Consider the following 27,687-nt stretch of genomic DNA (forward strand, 5'->3'; position numbering starts at 1 on the left):
GTTGTCTCATCATGACTGCATGCGGTCTCTTCACCTGCGTTTGATACACTGTTCAGGTCTCAGTTCCATGTAATGCATAATTGTATGGGCTTGTATAGTTTCAAATAAGGAAGCATTGGTAGTTCCAATTCTGTGACTGAGTTCTTTATCAATGCAGAAGCTTTAAAGGTTGATATAGACTTTCTGCGTTCTTTATGTTTATCTTTAGGCTGAATTTTAATGCTGCTTACAAATGGACGTATAAGCATTAGCATGTCCCCAGCCGAGTGAGCAACCAAAGCGCTGTCCTCAGGGAACAACATCTCAACAAGGAACTTGGTTGTGTGTAATTGAGTTCGACCTGAGAGACTCTGAAAAGATTGGCGCTGTGTCTCGTTTGGGCGTAGACTCCTTCACTGTTGTTTTTAAAAACAAATTTGAGCGTAGCACCAATATATAGTAAAAAAGGGTTGGTACCAGGACACAGCCTTGGTTGACACCATTTTCTACAGGAAACTTCTCTGAAGCATGATGCACTTGGACTACTTAAGCCTGCATTTCATCATGAAAAGATCTTATCAATTTAATAACTTGTCGATGTAGCCTAATCTCTTCAGAACTATCCAGAGACCTTGTCGTGAGATTATATCAAGCCTTGGTGAAGTCAATAACACAGCGTACAAAGACATGATTTGTTCTAAACATTTGTGCTGTACTTGTTGGAGGCCGAACACTATATCTATTGTACTACATCCTTCGCAAAAGGCACATTATATCTCAGCCGGTACATTCGCGATATCACTTAATTGATTCTGTCAAGTCATACACGGCTATAATCTTTTCAGCAATTGAAGAAAAATGCCTCAATAGTTTCACAGTCCGTACAATCTCTTTTTTTAATTAAAGGTGTGATGATAGCATTTTTACAATCCTGTGGCATTTTTTCCTTCTCCCATTTATATTTTTTAGCCGCTGACAACCATATTTTCATACTTCTGCTTAGCTCCCACATTGTCCAATTGCTCTGTTTTCTTTTGTTGAAGGTTGCCTTGCAACAAAATTTACATTACAGTCATTTGGTATCAAAAGGTTCACCATGTCTCACTCTGTTGTGTTGTAGATTAAAAATATGTGAACATGTGATTACAAGCTATTAAAAGCTAAAAAAAAAACCATATAAAAAATGGCCGCCGGTTGGAATCCCTTGTTTTGATGGTGTACTTAACTCGACGTGGTTATTGCTTAACATGTGATGTTAACGCGGGAAATGAAAAGCCAATAAAAGGTTCAATATAAAATGTCTCGTAGCACTAGTTTATGACCAACACTTGTGGTTCTACCAAAAACCCCTTATCGTAAATGCTCGCTACAGCATTTGGCGTTTGACAGCAGACTCTAGAATATCGCCTGGGTGGTCTGCACAGTACCTCTTATGCTGCATTGAATGCCAGACTCTATAAATTCTCCCATTGTTGATGGTCTCCCCTATTACCTTCTCCTTATCTAACTTTTTATTTAGTTTTTCCTCTAGGCCTTCCCGAATTTGGTCGAGTTTCCCATGTTTTTTTTTATTCTGACTACCCTAGAGCAGACTATATTCTGGTCTGTACAGCAGTCAGCACACCTGTGAAGATGAGTGTCCAAAACACCTCTTAGATCCACTTGTTTTGTAACCAAGCAGTTTAGTAGGTTATAATGCTGGATCTTAGATGCATCTATATTGTCTTACGATGATCCTTGATGAAGATTGTGTTAGTGATGAAGAGATTATGCTCTGAGCCGTAAGCAAGTAGAAGTTTATCATTAGAGTTACATTTTCCTAAACCTTGATATCCGATAGCTCCTTGCAAGTTGTGACGATAAGCTAACTTATCCCTGCCTTTGAGTTTAGCCATGGCACACTCTCTGGGAAATCTAGTCAGCGATACACTTTCTGGGAAGTCTAGTCAGCGATACACTTTCTGGAAAGTTCAGTCAGTTTTTGTTGGGTATTTCACTTCATTTCAACAGATTCACTCCTAAACCAGAGCTGGTGTTGCCGGTTTAGTCGCTGACAATCATACCCCTGATGCAGGTAGTATCGCTCTTATTGGTTATCCCATAGCACCTCAAAAATATCAAATACCTTTATCTCTCTTTTGTTCCTTTACTAATAAATTTCCCGCTCCATATACTAAGCAGGTTCAAAACTAAACTGTTTATCAACATTCTGAAGCATGCCCACACTTTAATTTGAAGTTTGTTAACAAATTTATCCTATTACCATCAACGTTAAATATTTTTTTGCCACGTCCCAATTTCTGCCAAAAACAGAATATAAGCAGCGTTGAATTTTGTGTATGTCTAAGAATCTATTGACAAGTTTTCTAAATCGTCTGTTTTATGCGTTTTCAAATATTTTGCTTTTAGCTAGCTGTTGCTTTAGCAGTGCTAAAACATACCCATCCATTCCAATTTCTAGTTTGCAAGAGATGACTTCAATGACATTTGGAATTTTCCTAATCATACTTGTTTATTTGAGAACCTATAACCTCTATAACCTTTGACAGATTGTTCTTGACAATTCTGATTTCCACTTTTAATCCACTCTTTCATAACTTTTTAGCAGTCTTTGTCTAAATAGTCAGAACTCTTGCATGCATAGCATATTTATAACATAACTGTTTAACCTTATAAATGATAACTAACAACTTTTAAGTAATTTCAAACCTTTGACTTATCAAAACAAGTTGTAATCTTTATTTCTTTTAATTTTTCAAAGCTACAGTTTGAGACTCAGTATTTTCTATTTAATTAAAGAGCTGATCAACAATAAAACCTGTTCTTCTGTCCTGTTCATCACTGGTATATTGTTAAAACAAAATGGTAGAATGATAAATCAATATATTTAAATGTTTTTTTCTGCACAACTGATCACCTGATTATTTTTGATTATTCTATCATGCACTTCATACCCCCATCAGAACTATAAAACAACATAAAAGTAATAGAAACACTATGCACTGTTTTGAATCATGTACTTTCTGTACTTCAGTGAAAAAACATAAAACTTGCAAAAGAATACTTTTAAAAGGTTTCTAATAAGTTTGCAAAACATACTCAAGATAAATCTTGCAAAAAATAATTATAAAAAAGTTTTTTCACAGTCTAAATGATTTAATTGCACCTAAAAGCTTGGATATGATATATATTATTTTTAATTAAAATATACTTACAAATCTTCTACTAGCTCTAATTCCTTTTTTATAGAAAAGTGCAGAGTTGTGATGTTGATGATCTACAATCACTTGCAACAGCAACTGATAGTACTGCTTCTCCAGACGTTTTGTTGCTTTGTGACAGATGCCATGATAAGTCTGCTGTCAAATACTGCAGTGACTGTGGAGAAAAAATCTGTGCGAGACATCTAACGGTGAGATCTAAAAACCGGATGTGAGTTTTTTAATCAGTTCGCTGATGCATTACATTAATAAAATAGCTAATTTTTCTTTCAAGTCATTGTATGAGTATATTTCCTCATTGCTGCATCTGTTTAATTGGGAAAATATGAATTGATTTTTAATTGAATTGACTGCATCTTAATCACGTACTAAGTCAACAAAAAACTTATTCAATTATTTGTAATTCTGACAAGTACATCCTTTTTATTCTGTCAAGTAGTAATCTTCTGAACAAACTGAAATATTTGTTTTGAGCAACACTTATGATCAACCAAAAATATACAAAGCCTACTGTGTGTATAAAACGTACATAAAGGTCGTCTCTGGTATTATCAATCGATGTATCCATTTACGCAAACATTGATTGAATTCTAATAATAGCTTACCGACTAGTGTATGAGTGTCTTATCATAAAGTCCTAGACTATTCAACAGCTCCCTTATGTTTGTAGTTCCATGAGGGCTATTTTGAGGGAGCGCATGAGATAGTAGACATTCAGCTATACACAGAAAACCAAAGATTATATAACAAATTCATCACTTGCATGCGCCATGAAAATGAAATTGTCACCATGGCCTGTGCAAACTGCTACCAGTTTAACTGTAAACAGTGTAGCAGAGAGATGGCAACCTGTCCCAAAGTACCAAATCCTGATGTTGTACTGCAAAATGTGAAGAGATACGCGTATATGTCTTCATCAACAGATACTGCAATAAAATATATTAACAAGTGCAAAAGAGGTAGGAATGTATATTATTACCTACATCAAGTAATCTTATTTTTCATAGTTTGTGTTTAGACACGGCTGAGGCATATACATTAACTAGCTGTGCTACCCGGCGTTGCTCGGGTATAAAAAATCAGCTTATAAACAATGAGAGGTAATGAGAGTTGCCTGCCACTTGTTATTAGCTTGGCAAACTCTTCTGATTTACATTCAGAGAACTTTAAAAACTCCCTCATTTGTTATCAAAACTTGCCATCATCTGTTTGATGAGTACAAAAACTACTATATAGCGTAATCTAAAGTTAAGATATTAGATTTATTATTATAACTAGTAAAGTATTTAATACTTTACTAGTTATAGTAAAGTTACTAGTAAAGTATTAAATACTTTATTATATTAAATATAGTGATAAAATATTAAATACGTTATTGGTATGCATCACTGATGACTTATATTCAGTTGGCTACTATACGTATAACACTAGATGAATGCATTGCATTGCGTGGGTAATAAAGTAAGTTTTTGTACCCAATAAATTTAAGTTGAAGCTGAATTATACTAACGCTTAACTTTACTATATTAAAAACCATGCCTGCCATGCTGAAGCCAGTAACAGAAAATAAGATGGCACTGTGATATCTCACCCGATCATGATCTTAAGCACGCTAGATGAAGTGTGAAGCGTACTATTTTAGCCAATTGGCATTAAAGGTGGTCAATTTAATAAGTATTATTTGCACAGTTATTTTATAGTATTGTAAGGTAGATGTGTAATTGATAGTATGTGTGTGCAGAACTAGAGGTCCCGAGTTCAATATCACTGCAAAGTGGATCTTTCGTTCATAAAACTGTATTGTAATAATTTGACAACAGACAGACGACAAACACACACCAAGATATAAATAGAGAGTGCACCCTCGCAGTCGATTTAAATTTGTTCCAGGGTCAACATCGTATGGTGAAAAAATTGTATGAAGAGGCACGTAAACCATGGTAATTATATAATACAAAATTCTCCGGGTAACAATCATCAAAATTTTATACAAGTACTGTACATATTAAAAATTAGTAACAAATTAGTATGTTAACTTTAGTAACTATAGTTACCTACAGTGAATTTAGAATATATTGTGCATTTATTGGTTATGATCCTAAGATTCCACTAGAAACTTTGAGCAATGTTGTTCTTGAAAACATTCTGCTAACACGTAAGGAAGTGAATTTTTTAGCAGGTTAAGAGAAGTTTTCTGATCAATGTCCTTCTGTTTTAAGGAATTGTAACTCCAACTTCGTTATGGGTTTTAAAGGGAAAATGTTACTGTTTCATATGAGAAATGCTGAACTGAGAAAAATCAGTCAGTATGTCTCTTTCAGGCATTGTGAAAATGTTTTCGGCGAACATCATTCCGGCTTCTTTGTAATTTCGGCATACATGAAAAGTACACCGACTGCCAAATTTGAGCTCTGGCGAAAAAGTTGTTGAATTCCTATGGTGAAATAGGATTCAAATGGAGAGGTGAAAAGAATTATCAAGTTCCTCTTCGTAAAGTGAAAAAGTCATATATTAGGGTAATCATATCCTGAGGGTGCACTGTATATATATATATATATATATATATATATATATATATATATATATATATATATATATATATATATATATATATATATATATATATATATATATATATATATATATATATATATATATAAATGTTTATGCATATATATAACAGCTGTAATTGTCAGCTATCTGAGTTCGACTATACAACAATAGCTTCTGTTCCTCAATTTATCAGCTAAATTATATCAGGAAAATTGTTAAATAAGTCTGACCATTTCTATGGTGGCTATAAAATCATGTTTTCATTCAATGATGACTCTGTTAATCATGATCTTCTAAGTATTTTTAAATAAAATGGTTGATGCGAGAACTGTCTCTTATTTTGAGAAGAAGGTTTAAAATCATATGAAAATATGTCAAAAGTCTACAACTCGTGTTTTGGAAACTTGACACTAATTCAGGGATGCTTTTTACATTAGCAATTATTTCTACTCAGGGCACATTTTCCGGTTTCTGGATGAGATACGAGACCAGATAATCAAAGAGTGTCAAGGGAAGCTGAAAACTGCATCATCATTGGTAGATGAATGTGTGAAGCTTGACAAAGAGTCTTGGAAACAGCTGGACACTTTACCTGACAAGTGTAAAAAGATGATTGTTGATGTTGAGGAGAAAGCAAAGGAACAGGTATTCTGATGTTATATTTTCAGTGTTGACCCAAAGAAGCTTTTAATAACACCAGTGTTATCTTTACAAAAAATGTGAAATTTTTCAACAGTTTTGGGCCTACAAAAATACAGTTGGAAATGTTAATAGATAAAAATTTGTAAAAAAACCTTTTACTTCTCCACACTAGTAAAAATCAGGCACATTGAGCTAATGAATATTAAGTGTATCTGAATGATAACATTGTGGCAGCATGTTTACAATGCTAACAATGGCTGAATCAATGCTTGAGTGATGAGAGAGTTGGCGTCAAGCTTGTGGGTCCTTATATATGAAGAGGGGCCCACCCTTTGGCTTTGTATTGGCTTGTAATTTTTTTCTGGCCAGCTACCAGCAAGCGGGTTGCAGTTTTTGTTGATCCCTCAGTCAGGCTATGCCATTCCGTTGTCTTTTTCTTGGGCTGGGTCGTTAGTCTTTTGGTTGTTAGGCCGAGCTGTTAGTTTTTCAGCCCTCTTAGGGTGGGCTGTTGTTCTCCTGGTCTGGTTGATCTGAGCTGTTAGTCCTCTGGTCTGACTGAGCCAAGTTGCTGGTCAGCTGCCTTTTGTCTCTGTCAAGGCAGAGTTGCTGCCAAACGAAAGAAACCAACAGGCGTCACCACACTCTCTCTTCCATTAAAAATCTTCAGAGACGCTAATCTCACTTTTGGCGGTAAAACTTTAGCCCTATTGCACATTGTGGTTGGGCATACCTTGCAATTTTCAACTAGTCTTTTTACCATTGTTGTCAGACCCAGTCAATACCAGGTCAAACAGAGGTGACCAGTTGTTTTACCTACCCCCGAGTGGCCGAGGCATGTGTCTGCCGCATGGTGGGTTCTCATGTGTCTGCTGGGTGTACAGCATGTAATTTGGGCTGGCTTTGAGGGGCAACTCGAGCTTCTAGCACTTCATTCTGTTTTATCTTGAAGGATTTCTGGAGTTTTGATGCTCGTGGTTCCCAACACTAACTGTTTCCAAGTGAGCTCCTCATTGTTGGAGAGCGCCGTACATACATGATGGTGCCAGGTCCTCAACCAGCTGCTTACAGCTTTGCCAGCTCTCATCCAGTAGCGCCTTGAGTCACCACCCAAGTCATGCCAAAAAATCTCACGGAAGCCTTGGCCAGCTCTGGGTCATCCCTTGTATCTGCTTTATTAAGAGCAGGTTGGCTTAAGTGGCCTGCCATTTTACATGCAGTCCTTGTGACCTTTGCCACAATCTTTGGGCTTCTCAAAAGTTCATGCCCAAAGTCCTGGTTCTCCTGAGCCTATTATTCTTTGGTAGGTTTACCATCCCTCAGCTTGATGAGCTCTCATTGTCTGCAGTCTTTGCAGGTCCACTTTGCAGAACCACTTAGTCCATCAGAATCACCATTGCTCAGCCCCGCTCACTGTTCAAAAGTGTATCAATATTCAGCCAAAAATTTTTGCTACCTAGTTGGCGGTTTTTTTTATGGCATAAGCCATGCAGCGAGGGATTGTCTGTACGCAGCGAGATTTGTGGGCCATACAAATTGGCCCGGAAATGCTTGACCACTTAGACCACAGCTAACAGCACTCTTTGAGACGCTCAGTTGTTCCTCTCTGGGTATGCCATCATTTTGCTGTAGTAGATGATCATCCTCTCGCTTCTGTCTTGTACCTTGGACAGCACTGCCGCTACACCACATCCGCTTGCATTCGTGTTTAAAATATACTGCTGGTTTGGATTAGGAAATCCCAAAAAGAGTACCAATGAGATACTGACTTTTAGGTTCTCAATGGCCCCCTGCTTGTTCTCTCCAACTTCTACGTTTTGCTTTGCTTGTCACCTTTTGAGTGGCCAGGTCGCGGTAATAAAACAGGGATATATTACCGGTAATATCGTACCATGCACAACAAATTTTGCAGCTTTTTGACTTTGTGGAGAATGGTCCACTCAAGCCTTTTCAAGATTTGCACCCATCCCGTGATTGCTGAAGCTTCAATTAACAAACTTGAGGCTACTGGAGTTCGCACTGAACTCCTGCACTTAAAACTTTGAAGTGAGCTAGCTTGAACTTTAAACCAGCTTCTTGTAGCCATTGGAATACCTCTTTCGGCCTGTGCAAGTATGTGTCAAGGCCTTGAACAATGACTATGATATTGTCCAAATAAAGCATTTGCATTTTCCAATGAAAGCTATTCAAGACATGCACCATTTGCCTCAAAAAGGTGTCCAGAGGTAACGTCAGCCTAAAGGGCAAGACTTTCCACTCTCAAAATCTGAACTAGGTGGCATAACCCAACTTCTCTTGCGCAACAGCGTTAAAAAGTACCCGCCAGTAACTGCAAATTAGGTTTAACTGGCTTCTGAACAGAGTTTCGAAGCTGTTGTTGATCAAGGAAAGAAAATAAGCGTCTTGTTTGGTTACTGTGTTTAGATATCTATAATCCACACAAAACCCCTACGTTCCGTTTTTCTTAAGACTAACACCACAAAGGAGCTGCAGGCACCACTAAATGGTTTGATCAGTTACTTTTAGGGGATGTTGAACCTGTCAGTCTGCTTCTACCTCCTTCCCTGGTCCCAGGTGGCGGAAGAGTTGATTTATGGACCAGGTGCTTTTCGTTAACAAAAAGAAGTGTTCCACTTTGCAAGTACAACCAATGTCTTCCTCACCTATGCTGAAGGTGGCCTGTTATGAGGTCAGCAAGTTCGCTAACCATTCAAACTGTCAAGGCTGATTGCAGTTCTGCCAAGCCATCTTGAACATGCTTTTCAGGGAAGCCTTCACCCTTAGTCCATCCTCACTGCTCCTCCGGCTTAGCTTGTCTCGGCAGGACAAAGGCAGTTCTTAGCCCACCTGATAGTCTTCTATCTCAGTAGGAATACCTACCGTAGAGCTAGACATCAATGCTTCATGGTCAAAAAGTTTTTTAGGTATCGGGTTGGTTGATACAGATTTTATGTCTAAAATTTCCAAATATCAGACATTTTAAAATTTACAATGCAATTATAATTCTATTCGATTTCTTTGTTATTTTTTACTATTTTCTATCGACTGATATTCATGCTCGCGATGTTAACAGGCGAGTTGTTAAACAGTGCTTAGAGCGCAGGACACAATAGACTGAGCTTTGCCCACTTTACTTGATGGATCCGTGTACCGAAACCCTAACTCGCAGGTCAAAATTCGAACCCGCAAGATCAAAATGCTCAGTTTCTATTACCCGAGTCTCGAGAGAAGATAAAACCGTGAGGTCAATGAGTTTTATTACCTGTGCCCAGCACTAGCCTACCGTGGTGTCAGCTAGGAGTGTTAGGAGTTGCTCAGTTAATGGCAGCCACCTCTTGACTGTGCTTCTATTTGGCTCAGGCTGCTTCAAGCTGGTAGCCAATGGAGGCTCCCACGAACAATTATTTTTATTAACCTCAACCAGCAGTAGTTTCCCATGGTGACTCAACATATAATGACTATCTCTGTCTAGCTGGTACTAGAGTGTTCCTAACCACTTGCGCATTTCTCAGCTGCAGGTACCCATATCTTTCTGTATACTTCAGCTGCCTTCCATTTACTGACACTACAGCTGCAGAAACTTCTTGGAGCACAGATGAGTTATCAAGAAAAGTACCCTCAGAATGGTCTCAAAAATGGTGTCTTTCCTGGTTTAGCTCATGACGAAGACCTTCTCTGCCTTCACATCTTGCAGCCTAATAGGTAGCCGGATGTAGAACGGTAGTCGAGTCCCATCAGCCTCAAGCGGTGGCTACTGCTCTCCTCGATCTAACCCTACACAGCTCTAGAAAGCCAATCAAACACTTGCCTGCTCAGCACAATGGTGGTGCATCCGGTGTCCAACAGGAACTAGACAGACCAGCATTGTAGCTTTCCTGAAAAAAAAGTTGAGTTAAGCCAGTCTAACACCTGTGTTTGGCCTAAGTGATTCTGTCTCTGCCATCTTTTAGGCAAGCATCTGATTTGCATTGCCCGGTGGAAGACTGGAGGTGGTTGGAGCCCATTCTGCTACTTTCAAGGCAGGCATTCGGCAAACCACAGGTTTAATCATCTATGTTTTAGAGCAAGGGTACCAAACTCAATTGTACAAGGGGCCAAAATTCAAAACGCAATCTAGATCGCGGGCCAAACAGGATGAAAGTTTATTGAACACATTAAAACTAAATGCTTTTGGAACATAAATATAGATAAAACAGACAGGACTGTCATTCTGAAACAAACTTCAGGTTAAATTGACCCGAGAAGTACGCAGCAAGGCAGCTGAAGTGTTGCAATATGGGATCTGTAGTTCTGTGCAGTATTATGTCATCAGTGCTTCATATCGATTGCCACAAATAAAAATAATGTAAAATGACTTGTGGGCCAGATCTGAGTACAAGGTGTGCCGGATGTGGCTCGTGGGCCATGAGTTTGACAAATGTGGTATAGAGTCTGACTTGGGCTTTGTAGGTCGCTGTTCTAAACGTGGGTCAAGCAGACGAAAGAGCTGTAGAAATTACATTCAGTGTGCACCCCCTTTCAGTGACAATATCTGCTGTGACTTAGACTAGTTTGGGTATGCAAAAGTCAAAACTAATATGTTGTTGCAGCTACCGTTTCCACTTTTGTGAGAAATCTGGAGAAATCATGTTTTAGAATTTATCTCCCCTGCCAATAATACTCCCCTTCATAGAAGCAGCAGATTTGCAATTTTTTTATAATTATTTTGCCTTGATTTGGTATCTCAGTGGTGAAGTTAAAATTGATCTATTTATTTTTTAAGATTCCATATTCCATGATATATATCATAAATTAAATAATATATATTTGTATCTACATATATATATATATATACTCATGCTATAGACAGTACTGTTTCGGCTATTGACGTTTCATAAATGCAGCTCAGAGCAGGCAAGGAAGATAAATCCCATTGCCAATGAGAGTTGACTCACTGCCGTGAAACAACTACATGTAAGTTGCCTCACAGACGTTAAGAAAGTCAATGTGCTGGCACATGAGTGCTCGAATCACAAAAGTGATGAGCTGTGCACAAGGGCTAATAGTGCCGCACCTCTCACAGAGCGCTCATGTATAATATATATATATATATATATATATATATATATATATATATATATATATATATATATATATATATATATATACAAGTGTATATATACACATGTATATATGTATATACACATGTATATATGTATATACACATGTATATATATACATATATATTTACACATGTATATATATACATGCGTATATATATACACATGTTGGTATATATACACATGTATGTATATGCGTATGTATATATATTTATATGCACATATATATATATACATATACATGTATATATACATATATATGTATATATATGCACATATATATACATATATATACATATATATATGTATATATATATATATATAATTTATTTATATATATACCGAGGACCTAATGATCACGGTCCCAATACCTTACCAACTGCACTATCTGTCCTGTATATATATATATATATATATATATATACAGGACAGATAGTGCAGTTGGTAAGGTATTGGGACCGTGATCATTAGGTCCTCGGTTCAAACCCCAACAAGTGCACTTTTCTGGTGGTCCTTGGACAAGACCCTTGCTTGTATAATGTCTACAACCTCTATGATGAGTGCAATAACTAAAGCCATGCCGGCTCGGACGTTGCCCGGTCAAACAAGGTCCGCGCTGCCTGTAGCTGAACCAGGACAAGGCAGTGAAAAATGGGCTACTGGTTCAAAACGGATGAAATGGACTCGGACTGATAACACGGACCTCATGCAGTGCTACTTTATGAGTGAACCTCAAAAGTGGGGCTATATGGGAAGGATGCGTCAACTGTGGATAAATATGCGCCCTGAATTGCCACTAACCGCTAAGCAACTTGTAGCTCAGAGGAGTAACATAATCAAGCGGCACCTCATATCAGAACTTGAGGTAGATGACATTAGGGAACAGTTCACCCAAGTAACCTGAACCAACGAGGAGTGCATATCATCACACACTGTCACACATACACGATCATGTGTTGACTCACGGGTTGAAGAAGACATGCACTTGGACCTTGACTCAAGGGTGAGAGAGCTTGCGGAAAATATCATCAACAAGATGTCAGCTGCTAATGATTATGGAAGCAGGGTACCACTACGAAAAGTTAGCAAGGCCATACCTAAGAAGCTGTTAGAAGACTGGCACTGGAGTCAATCTCAACTGGATCAATCAGTGAGACTAATGTCTTAATCTACAGTACAGCAACCGTCATCTTGGAGGAGATGGATATTAAGCCAATGCCAACAAGGCTTCAAGCCATTCCATCCTGGCAACTGAGGCTACAAAATAAGATCAAGGACTTGCGCAGGAAAGTTAGTAGGCTCAGTGAGAGATCTAACCACAGTTTGGAGCGTCCAAAAAGGGAAGCCACAATAGAAGCTCTAGAATCTGCCAAACAGCAGCTAGTAGCACTCTCGGCACGACTGAAGCGGTACACCAAAGAGCGGGATAACAAGAGAATGAACAAACTGTTCATCAATAATCCATCTAGAGTGTATTCCCAGTTCAAAGGTGAACTGAGAGGTCAATGTCTGAGCCTCCCCGATCTAGCACTTCAAAGTTCTGGAAGGACATCTGGGAGAAAGAGACTACTCATAACACCACTGCAAATTGGCTGAAGAGGCTTAAAGAGAGCCATCAACACACTGTGGCCCAGCAAGGACTCACCATCAGCAAAGAGGACATCAAGTGCAGAGTGCAGCGTATGAAGAACTGGGCAGCACCTGGCCATGACATGATTCAAGCCTTCTGGTTAAAGAAATTGACATCACTTCACACTAGAATGGCTAAGCAGATGGAATGCCCAATAGAACAAGGTGACCATCCAGAATGGCTGACCAAAGGACGAACTGTACTTCTAATAAAAGATCCAAAGCAGGGGCCGATTCCTAAAAACTATTGACCAATAACGTGCTTGCCCATCACTTGGAAACTGCTCTCAGGAATAGTTGCAGGCAGACAAACTGGAAGAGCACATGAGTCACTATATGACCAGTGCTCAGAAAGGAATTGGGCGCAACACCCGAGGAGCTAAACATCAGTTACTGGTGGATCGGACGGTCTGTCACGACAGCAGGAGAAGGCAAACCAATCTTGCCATGGCTTGGATTGACTACAAAAAGGCCTATGACTCAATTTCCCATAGTTGGATACTTGAGTGCCTCAGTATGTACAATGTTCACCCTGCTCTTGTGGCATTCATCAAGATGTCAATGACCAAATGGAAAACGGAACTGGAGGTTAATGGCAAAAAGCTGGCGAGTGTACAAATTAAGCGAGGCATCTATCAAGGTGACTCCTTATCACCGCTGCTCTTCTGCATATGCCTAAACCCTCTAAGCAATACGCTGGAGGAGACTCAATATGGGTACCAGTTTAAGTTTGGCACCAAGATAAACCACCTCTTCTACATGGATGACATCAAGCTGTACGCTAACAAAGAAAGGGACATTGATTCGCTAATACACCTCACTCAGGTATACAGCAAGGACATCGGAATGACCTTCGGTATTGAGAAATGTGGAAGGCTAATTCTTAAGAAAGGCCATTCTATGCTCACAGATGGCCTAAGAATGCCAAATGGTACCATCAAAAATATAGAAGAAGGGTACAAGTACTTGGGGATTATGCAAAGCAACATCAACCACGAAGCCGAGGTATGTCACAAAGCCATTACCGAATACAAGAAAAGCCTTCGGCAGGTCCTACGGAGCCAGCTCAATGCCAAAAACCAAGTCATGGCAATAAATGCCTATGCACTGCCAGTAATAAGATATCCAGCAGGCATAATAAAGTGGACTGAAGAAGCCATCAAAGAAACAGATATAGCAACTCGTAAACTGCTGACCATGCATGGATCACTCCACCCAAAATCTGATACTACTAGATTGTATCTTGATAGGAAAGATGGCGGTAGGGGACTCAAAAGTGTACAGCAGACAGTGAAAGAGGAGGAGCAAAGCATCAAAGTATATGCAGCCTCCATGGCTATCTCAGATAAAGTTGCTAGCTGAATTTCAATCGGCTGCTCTTACAACGGACCTACGCCCTGATGATGAGGAAATTGACTGGCACATGAAACCTCTTCATGGTGCTTACCACCGACAAATATCTCAGGTTGGCGATCTTCACCAGACATATATGTGGCTGAACAAAGGAAACCTAACGGCCAATACAGAGTCGCTAATCATGGCAGCCCAGGAGCAAGTGCTCCCAACAAGGCAACTCCAAACGAAAATCTATCACACTAGAGACGATCCTAGAAGCAGACTGTGCAAAGATGCACTTGAGACCATCCAACACATCATCAGTGGATGCAAGCAGCTAGCAGGGAACGCATACACTGAGCGGCATAATCATGTCGCAGGTGTTGTGTATAGAAGTCTATGTGATGAGTATGGCCTTAATAAACCACAACACTGGTGGGAACCTCCTGGTAAGGTCAATGAAAATGACCGGGCTAAGATCCTCTGGGACTTCTACATCCAAACTGACAAGCATGTCCTAGCAAACCAACCAGATATAGTGGTGGTAGACAAGGAGAACAAGAGGGCTACTATAATAGATATAGCAGTACCCAATGACTACAATATAGCCAGCAAAGAAAAAGAAAAGGTAAAGAAATATCTCCCTCTTAGAGAAGAAATTGAAAAATGCTGGAATGTAAGAACAACTGTAATCCCAGTAGTCATTGGGGCACTGGGCACAATAACACCGGCACATAAAATGTGGCTTGCCCAAATACCAACAGCAATCAACTCAGGTGAGTCACAGAAAAGTGCGCTATTGGGAACAGCTAAAATCTTGAGGCGCGTGCTCAAACTCCCAGGTCTCTGGTAGGAGACCTGAGTTAGAGCAGAATTTATCACCCATACGGGGTATCCGGGGTGAGGAAACAATTTATATATATATATATATATATATACATGTATATACCAATTTTTCTACTGGTTTTAAAAGAACATTTTACCATATTCAAGTCTTGAGAAACAGAAATAGCCAGGAAGACAGCTTTCCTGCTGGTGCAGCAAGTGCTCAAAGAAAACAAGTTAACTTTGTGCAACGTAGGAGATAGCCCACTTGATCACTGACTGAGTATGATGCTTGCTAGAGCACTGTAAATTCTGGTGCAATGCAGACAATTGCTAACTAGCTAACGCTAATAAAAGGATCCAGAGAAGGTTGAAGTTTTTTTGTATAAAATATGCACAAGAATCAATATAACCATACATATAAAAGTTTGTACGTATTGATACCCTAGAGGGCAGGGCTTTAGCAAGTTTAGTAGGTAATGTGGATGTATCAACTATTTTGAGTACCTAGTTATAGGAGTTACATACATATGATGATTTGTATTTACATAGTAGAAAACAGGCCCACTTGCAAAAACATGGTTAAACAAGAAATAAAATAAAACATAAAATGAGATATATAAAATATGATTAAACATGAAAGAAAATAAAACATAAAATGAAGTGAATGAAACATGAAAAACATGACACACAAAAAGTATAAACAATGATACATATTATACACGTAATGTACAGTATTGTTTTTATGTACCAGTCCACATGAGTGAATTACACACTGGAAATTAAAAATTCTTTCTAAAAAGCTCAATCTAATAATACTTCTTCAGGGGCGCTTTCATTTTTACCTTATTTGCTAGATTCACTGTTATAATTTGTGATTTTCGACACTTTTCTTTTGACAAAAAATCTATTCAATGAAGTCTGTTTTGGATGACTCCTCAAAATTTCTCTATAACAGCTCATGCACCATCTATTAACATTGGTCATAATACAGCCTGTAAGAAACTTTTCTGGATGTTTATTTCAATGAACCTAGTAAGGTTTTCATACCAACTTATAGCTTTCTTGATTTCTGCCGACGTAGGTTTTCTGTCTCTTCTACTTCCTCTCTACCACTAAATTGTTGCTACTCTTGAATGCTGATCTTGTGCTAGTTTATATGTGTATATATACTAGCTGAACAACTCGGTGTTGCCTGAGTATTAAAAAAATCTTTGGACAGAAATTTATTTGTATTTAACATATAACAACATTTGCCATTCTAACTTTTAAACTACATCATATCATGAGATAAGTGTTTTGTGTAGTTTAATTAAATTAAGAGAGAAAATAAAAATGACTGTAAAGGTTTTCAAACTTTGTCAAACAACTTTTAAATGTGATATCATGAGAAAAATGCTTTGAGCAGGTCGAATAAATTAAAAAAATAAAACAACTGTAAAAAGGTTTAGATGTAAATGTAAATAATTAGCAAGTAATAGCTAAATTAAGTTGGTTTTCCTACGATTACAATAAAAGATGATTCGGTAATGATACAATTAATACGAACTGAGAAAACAAAATAAAAATCCTGAATATGTAGAATTAATAACAAAAATTCTTGCATAGAAGTGTGTGTGTGTATAAAAAAGGTTACTGTTCCACCAGAAGCTATCTATCAAAATTTGAAATAAGAGAAACAACGCAAAAATATTTTTTAAAGGAACAAAACCTTTGTTTGTATTTAATGATTGTGGAGTGCAAGACATCAAATCGGAATCCAAAAAAGTTTACTGAAATAAGTTAGTAGCGTAATAAATTTAGATGTAAAATAAATAGCAAATATGTAAACTACAAAATTTGAACTAAAAGAAATAACGTAAAAAGAATTTTTAAACGAACAAAATCTTTGTTTGTATTTAATTATTGTAGAGCGCAAAGTATCAAATCAGAATCCAGAAAACATAATGTAACTGGGGAAATTTTTTCTGAGCAGCTGGAATAAATTTGTAGCGAACTAAATGTAGATGTATAAAATAAATAGCAAGTATGTAAAGTATGAAATGTCGATGCAACGTATATACTTTGGTAACGTATATAATCAGCACAAAAATCGTAAAAATTTTTAAGTTCGAGATAAATTATTAGCCCTAACGAGAAAAAATTGAAGGCGCATCGCATTGCATATACTTAGGTCCCAAAGCTTTTCTGAATAGAGGCATCAAAACTGGTGGAGGCAAAGCTAAAATAATTAGAGTGCGCATGGTGTATACTGTATATGGAAACGTCTTTGATCCCTATGCTGTTCTAGCTCAGTGGTAGAGCGTCCGTCCGGATAAGAAACTTTTTGATGTGTTTGTGGTATTTGTGGCAAGTTAAAATCCATCGGAATGACACACAGATATATCCACACACATACTTTGAGAAATATATACATAGATTTATATTCACATGTACTTCTCAAAGTATGTTTTATGTCTGTCTGCATTTCGGCTATAGCTATTAAAATCTTGGAACAAAGAACCCATACCGAAGAAGATTTGACCTTGGACCCTACCATCCACCAGTCCGACGTCCTACCCAATAGGCCACAGAGAACGAGTTGTTCAGTGGCTGATATAAGTTGCTATATGGAAGCACATACCCACCGGTTTTGCATGCCATGCAGGGTGATTGCGTAAGTAAGTGATTGTCATTAGTTAGCTTACTAAAATTATCCATTGGCAATCTACCAGGTTATTAGCAAGTGGCAGGCAACTCTCATTACTTCTCATTGTTTATAAGCTGATTTTTAAAACCCGGGCAGTGCTGGGTAGCACAGCTAGTATATATACATGTATATATTTCTCAAAGTATGTGTGTATTTGGATATGTCTGTTTGCATTACGGCTATAGCTATTAAAATCTTGAAATAAATAATCCGCATCGTTGAAGATTTGATTTTGGACCCTCTCGTTCGCAAGTCTGGCAGCGTACCAACTAGGCCACAGAGATTGATTTGTTCGCTAGAAAATATATGTCGCTAGATGCGAACAAATACCTAACGGCTTTGCGAACTACACAGGGTTATAGCATAATGTCAGAGAAGCTAGTAGCTTTCATTATTAAGCGTATTCAAATTATTCATGGGCAATGTGCCAGGCTGATAGCAAGTGGCAGGCAACTCTCATTAACGACTAAACATCTCAACTCACTAAACATCCTTTACAAATAACTTGTCAAGGTCAAAGCAACTGAAGAAATCATGCCTCGAGTTAATTTACTAGATTGATGGACATACCAGCAGTTTCAGTTTTAGCTACATAAAAGAAAGCTCTGGGAGAAATTGATTTGTGCCAGTAGTAAATGATTTTTTTACACAGATCATGCATATAAATTCAAGTATATGTCTTGTTGTGGAGAAATGAACAGCAGAACTGCATCTCATCTGGTGGCTCATCTTGACAAGGTGTATCATGAGTAGCAGGTTTCCAACACTTTTCATGTGGCTAATTGAATGTCAGAACAACATGAATGACTGAGGAAGTCACTATCACTTAGGCATTTCAGATGGATAATCCAAAGTGAATAAATGAATGCTTTGTCCATTTGACTAACAAGGGTGAAATTGTGGTTAATGCCTGGCTAGATCCGAATTTAGTTATTTTTTAATCAGACCCCAAGAAACCTGAATAGAAGCGGCTACATCAGTTTTGTACAGAATGCTATACCGGGAATTTTTTCATTTTAATTATAATTAATTTTGTAATTAAAACAGATAATAATCATTTTATAAACTAATTTTAAGTCACATTCTCTCACCTCATACATGTATGCATGTGTGAATGATAAATACCTCAAACCTAAAACAATACTCACCTCCCTGTGTTTTTCCTAGCAAGCTTAATCCTGTTTTTGTCAGTCAGCCTCCGATAGTATGTTATTCTGGGAGCCGAGTTAAAAGCTCACAATTGGATAGAGACCATCCAGGCTTTTTAAAAAGTATTTTTCAGCTTTTTAGAAAGCCACTAAATGTTTGACTTGCGTTTTTAATTAATTTTATTAAATTTTCTTTTTTGGAACTATTTACGTGGGTAATACAAGCCGCGTCAAAGCTCAAACCGTGCATGTATAACACGAAAAAGAAACTTTGGTCAGCCGTGTTTCAATCTTGACTTTAAACTAACTGTGATCACTCAAGAATAAGCCAATTAAATTTAGTTTAAAAAAAGACAACTTCTTGACATCTACTAAACCTGAACTGTAGAAATTCTCCTACTAGTGGAAATGGTAGGCATGGCAACTTATTGAATATAAACTCTACACTGTCAAATCTATCTAGTAACTGCAAAAAAATTGCTACTGAAAAAGGGTGCCTTTGGAAATGAAAAATACACTTTTTGGGCCCACTGCCTATCTCCTGTATTTCTCTCTGATTTGGAATCTATATGGATAAATTCAAGCTTTTCCAGAGCTTCCCAATAGTTGCGGGCAACAACCAAGAGCTCTCTCTTCTGGTTTCAATATATGCCTTCAGCGTTCTTCTGACTTGAGTCCAACCCAACTCTCCTGACCCAGTCAACCAACTGATCTATCTGGTACCGGGGGTTGTATGCTGCATCATGGTGCTTCATGCACTTCATCCTCCACTTCATCCTTTACTGGTCTGCAAAATGTTTTGCTACTACACTGCTCACTCTCCCTGAGTTGCTCATATACTGTCACTTAAAGCAGTATCAAGACGCTCATTCATAGGTTTGTTAGTTTGTGGTTTCTGTTACACTTCTGCCACCATTGTAACAGATCCGTAGTGACCCTTTACTTATAAATACTAATAAGAACCAGCCACTTCGAGCTCGTGCCATGCAAAAACCGGTCACATCAAAGTTCCAGTGATGACTGAGTTGGCTGTGCGCTTGTTGATCTTTATGCATGAAAAAGAGCTTCACCCTCTGACTCGAGGAGTGACTGGTCCTTTTTTTTCGACTGACTTGTTTTAGTTTTTGTTGGTCCTTAAGTCAGGCTAGCCCATGTCGTCATCCTTTTAGCCTGGCTGGGCGGAACTGTTAATCTCTTGGTTCAGTTGGGTCGAGCCGTTGGTCCTTCGGTTTTGCTGGGCTGAGTTGCTGGTCAGCTGCCTTTCTTCCTGTCAAGTCAGGGTCTAAAAAATGGCTTGTCAGCGGCCACCATGCATTGACTTAGCTGTATTAAGATTTGAAACAAAGTGTCATTCATTTAGCATCAACTTCTTTACAAGATGGCAACTAGCTTCACAATTTTCAATTAGTTAGAATTATGTGTACCTTCCAGCTCTGGTATAGCGGTAATGCAACTATTTTCATTTCAGCACCTATATACAATCAATCAGCTCTCTTGACTTATTCTAGTGTCAGCTCATTGAGCAGCAAAAGAAGGAACTGATTAAAGAAATACAAGAATATGAAACAGTCTGGACAAAAAAGATTATTAGCTTCACTGAGAATCTGACAAAGACCAGAGAGCAGATTGAGGAAGCCATAAAGTCAACGCATATGTTCTTGAGAGAGTCACCAGGAGTTGAGCTGATAAAATCTAGAAAAGACAAGCTAGTTGCTCTGGAGGCGGTCAACAGCCTATACCTTGGCTCAAGCCCTCTTCCACATGTAAAAGAGCTAAGAATAGGTTGGTGGTGACATATTACTATTATTACTGAACCATTTTGCTGGTTATTTTCTGTTACCCACCATACAGAAGTGGTTCAAAAAGAAATTTCTGATAACTGGGTTCCCAGACAATTATAAGAATTGGTTATAAACTTATAAAAGTATAAGCTAGGTGTAAGTCTAGAAAATATCTCACCAGTAGTCAAGTCAGTGGTATGAACAATTGCGAGTAGTAATCGATTTCAAAGGTAAATAACAAAATAGTGGAAGGTTCTACTTACCTGATTTTCCGTAGTGATTAGATGCTAAGTATTGCAGGAGACTACTTCTCGCTTGACTTCTATTCTGAGCTTGTGCTGTTAATGAGCAATGATTAGAACAATGTTGGATTATTATTTTACTAAGTCAATGTGATGTTAACCTACTATGTTATTACTCACTATGTTAACTTACTTATTATTCTAACTTTCAAACTTCACATCATGAGGAAAATCTTCTTGTGCAGGTTAAACAAATTAAGAAACAAAATAAAATAACTATAAAAGTGTTTAAATGTAAGTGTGAAATAATTAATAAGTACTAGCTAGATTAAGTCTGTTTTGCTACGATTACAATAAAATATGATTTGGCAATGATACAATTAATACGAACTGAGAAAACAAAATAAAAATCCTGATTAAGTTGAACTAATAATAACATTTCGCTGCATAGAAGTGAGTGTGTATAAAAAAAGAAGTTACTGTTCCAGCAGTAGATATCCATCAAAACTTTGTATACAACAATACTGGTACCTCTCGATACTGGTACCTCTCGATACTGGTATAAATGTAAAAATGAAACATCGAACTGTCTTTGTCTGACCTAACAGATAGAGAATGTGACAAACTGTTTACATTTACGATGGTATTTGAATGTCTATTTCGACTTTTTCTACTCAAAATAATACAATTGTCCTTATGGAAATTATGGGCCTTTACCGATTTTACAAATGAACCTTACAAAAAACCGGAAATGGAAGTTCACGAAAAGCCGAAAAAGCATCGTATTTCGTAGAGTTAATAGAGTTCATAAAGTTCAAAGTAATAACTCTACGAAATATAATAAAAACTACTAACGGAATGCCCGGTGCTGCACGGGTATTAGAAGTCTGCTTACAATCAATGAGAAGTAATATAGTTGCCTGCTACTTGCTATTAGCCTGGCACACTGCGAATGGAAAATTTGAGTAAGCCCACTAATGAGAGCTAAATACTTGCTCTAACAATTGAGCACGCATAAACTTATGCTACCGCTCCCCATGACGTTGTGCCATTTTGTTGTGTCGTAACGGAGAGCGGTAGCGTATTTGCACCCTTATAATGACATATATTGCCTGATTAATCCATCAAGCGTGTGTGGCCTAATTGGTAAAATGTCGAACTGGGAAACAGGATGGTCCGAGATCAAACCTTCTGCAAAATGGATTCTTTGTTCCAAGATTTTAATAGCTACAGCTGGACATACAGATAAAAGGACAAAGACAAACTTTAAAAAATATATAGATGCATATATATTTCTACAAGTGTGATGTTGGACAACCTCTGATAAACAGTCTTTCTTGTGTACTCGATTGCTAATTTTGTTTTATTAAGATAGAGTTTGCTAGATCTTACATTTAAGTCTTCAATAGATTTTTTGTCATAGTTACTTCCATACCAGTTTACCTTTGATGCTTGACATTGCTCTGGCTACAGTTGATTTCAGATAACCTATGAGTTCATCAGGTTATCTCTTTTTTAGTCTTTCAGTTTTTAAAACAGCTGCAGTTTCACTCTGATGCTCATGCTCCTATTTTGGGATAAAATATGCAGAGTTTACTGAGAATGACGAGTCCGCTAAACTTTAAATTTTAGGTAAGAAAATGAGAATGGAGGTAGAATTCAATTCTCGACGCTCCTTTCCTTCAACATACACAGGTGGACTTCATGGCTATAGATTTGGTAAAGAGCTTGAAGAGTACCATGGCCAGGAATCGAATTGAATTTTTGTTCCTAAATTATCAATTGCCTCAACCTATTGATAGTAAATCCGTGCTTTCTTACCCCTAAGATACCTAAACTCGCTATAAACATTTGAATGCAGAGATTTAGTATGTAGCTAGTGGAATGTTTATCAGTATCTGCAGACATCGTTAGTCATAAATTATTGTATAAAAACCATTATAGTTGAGTTCTTTTAGAGCTCTAAATAATAAAATATTGCTTTGTTTCTAAATAGACTGACAGACTTGCTCTAAAAATTTTGCTCTTCATATATGTGATATTCTAGAATGCAGTCATCTTTATGTATTTGTATTTATATTATTTTTATGCTGGTGTGAAGTTTGTCTTATACACTTTCTCATCAAGAGCTAATCAATAATTCTATATATTTCCCAATTATATTTACATCTTACTTTGTGTGAATAAATAATAGTGTGTGAGTTATATTGTAATTCAACAAAAAACTATCAAACTATCAACTGATTCAACATAAACGATCAAACAAACATACATCTATGAGCAAAAATTATTTCAAAAAGGGGAACTCCCATAGAAGCAGGTTTTTTAAAATGTTTGTAAAACAACTATAACAACTATATGATGAATTTTCAGTTTCCATTTTGAAGTTCTCTTTTTGATGGTTCTTAAAATAAACTAGGGTGTTGAGATGACTTCAAAATAGAGTGTGACAATGTACCTTTTGACAAGCTCGTCAGAACTTTTGGAAAACAAATTCAACCCTTCGAGAGGAGAAGTGATCCTAATGTCGCCTCTATTTTACACTTTAACGATATCGGTCACAGCATTTTTTCTAAACCGTCTTCCATATACGTTGAAGTATCAGATTGAGTTAAACAAGGAACTACTATGAGTCGTATACAAATATTAATTATTTTGATGGGGTCACTTATAAAGCTTTAAAAAAAAACAAAGCTTTAAAGTTACAAAAATAGACTTTGATGCGCCATCACATTGACTGCTATTACGTCATACGGTGTTCCTGAAGAGTGTTCTCATCACTCATCAAAACGATTTATTCTTCAGGTCAAATTGTAAACCACATTATGAACAAATCTGAAGCCAATGAATTGAATTAAGACCTTTGTGACTTACCATCACAGTGTAGCTCTGTGATGGTAAGTCTGTTGAGCAAAGAAGAAAGCTCTCTCAATCTCCCGACGCCTTTCTACTAACCCTGACTTCTCGTACCTTCCCGTAACCTCTCATAACTACCTGTAACTACCATGACCTCGGGCATTAGTGTAGCCCGCGGCCCACCAACTCGATTATACAACATGCCCTTTTTCTTTTTCTTTTTTGTATGGGCCACTAACCTTCCAGAAATACATTGGAACTCATTCACCGACTCACCTTGCTGGTGAAGTTTACCTTACGCTTTAACCCAGGTCTTCGTCCATCAACACATCCTGTGTACCATCGCTCTCGAGCAACCCGGGGCTGCCGTCGTACTCGGCCGCACTGCTCTCCTCACTCTCCTGATCCTCCACTCTCACTGTTGTATAAATCAGTGTACTCTTCTCGCTACTGCCAGCTCCATTGCCAGTCTGCACTGGCTTTTCCATCACTCTGACCTCCGCCGCTACCAATACTTTTACCGTGACCACTGTCACTACCAACACTCCTTCCACCAACATCTCCAACACTACTTCCACCAACCCTGACAAGCCCGGAGTCTTTTGGTTGGGTCAGTAATGACTCCTCAACCTCATCTCCGTCTCTTCCGTCTTTACCTCGCTCTCCCCAGTAAGAGGCAGGCTCAACAGGCTTCCTGTGGGAGGTCTCTACCTGGGCCGTAACCGGCTGCACAGGGGATGGCACCACAGAGCTGGGAGTTGGCATAGGTCCAGACCTATCTAGCTCGACCTCACCTGCAACCAGTGCAGGTCTGCTACTAGCAATTCTCCTCTGAACCTCGGCTAACTCCTGCACTACTACCCTGAATGCCTTGACATTTTCCAACTCTATGACTGCTGCCTCTCGTTTGGCTTTCAGCTTAGCTAATTTCTCTTTCGACTTCCTCCGCACCTCCCTTTCCTCTCTTTCAATCTCTGCTACCTTTTTCTCATGACCTTCTCTGTCTAACACTCCATTGCTGGATATTTCGGCTAAAAAAGAGCAAACCTTTTCCATTACAGACACTGGTTTAGCTACTTTCTCAGCACCTTCCCTTACCTCATCGTGACTCTGTTCTCTATCACACCCCATAGACACTTGCACATCTCTGGTGCCTTGGGCTGTCCCCTGTTGGCTACCAATTTCCACGTATTCGCTACTCTTCACTTCCTTGGTTTTGCAAGTCCACCAATCTTGACCTGTGTAACCTCTCTGAACTTCGCTCTCTCTGTCAGACTTATTTGTCAGGTTTTGCAACTCGACATCATCTGAAACATAACTTGACCCAGCAATAATGGTTCTTGACGAAAACGGCTTAACTGGCTTAATACTTCTACACTCCTTAACAGCCTCAAACTTACTTTCGCATACCGCGTTTACAACAGCAAATAATTTAAGCTGCCTTAACTCAGTTATGCCCAAGAAGTTTGTTCTCAATCCTTTCACCACGTATACCTCTGTCTCCATAAATCTATATTTACTTTCCAACTGAACACCTGCTTTACCGACTACTCTTAGCTTACGACCATCTATTCCCGCCAAAACAGTAGATGGCTCCTCTAGCCGTAGGTTCAGCCTTTCGGTCGTCCCCTCGGTTACAGTCGACACCTCTGCCCCAGTATCAAACGTAAATTCAACGTTCTTCCCATTGACCTTCAAAACCTGTACAATTCTCCTTTCTAGTCAACTGTCATCCTCATACTTATCCCTAGAACCAGAGAACCTAACACTTCTGCCCTTACTACTATCTTGGTACCTCTCCTTATACTTCTCCCCCTCAAACCTATCCATACTGTTGTCCCTGTACCTACTAGACTTGTCTCTCATCTCGCGGGAGCTTTCTCGGCCCCTGTACCTCTCCCTACTACTGTCCCTGCTACTATATCGCTCATAGCTATTATCCCGACTATCTCCTGACCGCCTGCTACTACCTCGCCTGTCATAACCTACTTCTCTTCTATCCCTACAATAACGGGATACATGTCCTCGCTGTCCACAACAAAAACATTTAATGGAGGGACAACTCCTCATCTCATGCCCACTTCGTTTGCAATTGTAGCATACTCTACCTTCACTGCCTTCTCTACTGCTTGCTCTATATCTAGAGACATGCCTCTCCCCGCTATTATCTCTATACTTTCTACTGTCACTGTCCTTGTTATACTCCCGGCCTCTTGTCCCATATCTACTAGTATCTTGCTCTTCACTACCATAATACTCTCTACTACTCCTAGGGCTACCCTTAGGGGAAGATCTACCTGCTGAATCATAACTTCTATCTCTATCATTACTCCTGTACTGCACTCGGCTATCAAACTCTGATACCTTTGCTACTTCTCTCTTAACCTCACTCTTTAAATCGGTACTTCTACCCTCACCTCTCAAAAATCTATCAGAGTTGTTGGCCATTTCACGAGCCCTCAATGCCTCCTGCAATAACGCCCAAGTAAGATTGGCATTCTTCATTAACTCTCTGCTTACTTCTCTATCTCTCAACCCGTTAACCGCCACAATAAGGGCAAACCTGACCCTATCATTATCGTTAGTCACCTCTGCATATCTGCTCAAACACTCTACCCGTTGTAAAAACTCTCTATCACTTTCCCCAAGTGTCTGCCTAGCCGTAAGGAACTTATGCCCCTTTACGAACATACTCTCCTGTCTACCATAATAATCCTGTAAAACCTCCACTGCCCCTTCATAAGTAGAATTTACGCCATCTACGTCAAACCCAGCACCCCTCAATACTTCTCTACCACTGTGCCCAATAGCTCTCAATAGTGGCACTAACCTAGCTCTACCTCTCATAATAGGCACTCTGTTGCCATCTTCATCATTTACATAACCTCTCCTCTCGACAGCACTCTCTATACATAAATTCATCTCCTCTATAAATCTCTCCCACGACCCATCACCGTGCTCACCGAACACCAGCTTCGGAAGACCACTCTCCATCTCTTACCCGATACAATATCTCCCTCGCCACAAATTCACTCTACCCCTCTCGTATAAAATTAATGTAACTCCCACCTCCGAATATGTAATAAATAATTACACCTCACCAACACCGCTACTTCACCGCTACAACACTACCCTACCTCACGTTACCTCACCTGCACGCCCGTGAAAGGGTCTATTCAACCGTTTTAACTTACTCCGCAACCAGAAAAATTATCGCTAATGATAACAAAAAAAGAAAAAAAATCAGAGCTTCGTCAACTGCGCCATGTTATATAAACGTGCGTACTCACATGTGGTTGAAGCTAAGAAGAAAGCTCTCTCAATCTCCCGACGCCTTTCTACTAACCCTGACTTCTCATACCTTCCCGTAGCCTCTCATAACTACCTGTAACTACCATGACCTCGGGCATTAGTGTAGCCCGCGGCCCACCAACTCGATTATACAACAGGTGATAGTAACGATCTATCTTCTCATGTATACCGTCACTGAAACCATGGCAACCACTATGGCAACGACGAAGAATTTAGTTCTTATTGATGTAACCGAGTCATTATTAGTACCATTTTGTGGACACTCTTTTACAGATCACGGTCAAATATGTGCTTGTAAAGATTAAAGAATGTCAAAGTTGTGCTCAATTACAGGATTAAATTTTTTAATCTTTCCATAGAGGCGTTCTATTAGAGGGTT

The 27,687-nt window shown here is 38.6% G+C and overlaps 2 protein-coding genes across 3 annotated transcripts in view; one reads left to right on the plus strand and one right to left on the minus strand.

Moving 5' to 3' along the window:
- LOC137396845 (uncharacterized) overlaps nucleotides 1-23,302 on the plus strand; it is a 33,741-nt gene extending 10,439 nt beyond the window's left edge. The window contains exons 3-6 of one of the 2 annotated variants that reach the window (XR_010978628.1): nucleotides 3,229-3,391; nucleotides 6,208-6,398; nucleotides 20,626-20,899; nucleotides 22,773-23,302. Coding sequence is in view for 1 of the 2 variants with exons in the window: in XM_068083156.1 (XP_067939257.1) it covers nucleotides 3,991-4,159; nucleotides 6,208-6,398; nucleotides 20,626-20,899; nucleotides 22,773-22,900 (762 nt within the window). In the remaining variant the exon portion in view is untranslated. Of the gene's footprint in view, nucleotides 1-3,228; nucleotides 3,392-3,980; nucleotides 4,160-6,207; nucleotides 6,399-20,625; nucleotides 20,900-22,772 lie in introns of those variants that run through there. The other variant, XM_068083156.1, reaches the window with a different exon arrangement.
- Nucleotides 23,303-24,298: 996 nt separating this feature from the next.
- On the minus strand, nucleotides 24,299-26,990 carry LOC137397528 (RNA-binding protein 25-like). Its single transcript, XM_068083820.1, has 5 exons — nucleotides 26,827-26,990; nucleotides 25,778-25,998; nucleotides 25,175-25,303; nucleotides 24,815-25,027; nucleotides 24,299-24,414 (listed from the first exon to the last, which is right to left on the minus strand). Exons 1-5 carry the CDS (start codon nucleotides 26,988-26,990, stop codon nucleotides 24,299-24,301), a joined length of 843 nt encoding a protein of 280 aa, XP_067939921.1.
- Nucleotides 26,991-27,687: the final 697 nt, after the last annotated feature.

The sequence above is a fragment of the Watersipora subatra genome, chromosome 5, assembly GCF_963576615.1.
Source record: "Watersipora subatra chromosome 5, tzWatSuba1.1, whole genome shotgun sequence".
NCBI classification, from domain to species: domain Eukaryota; kingdom Metazoa; phylum Bryozoa; class Gymnolaemata; order Cheilostomatida; family Watersiporidae; genus Watersipora; species Watersipora subatra.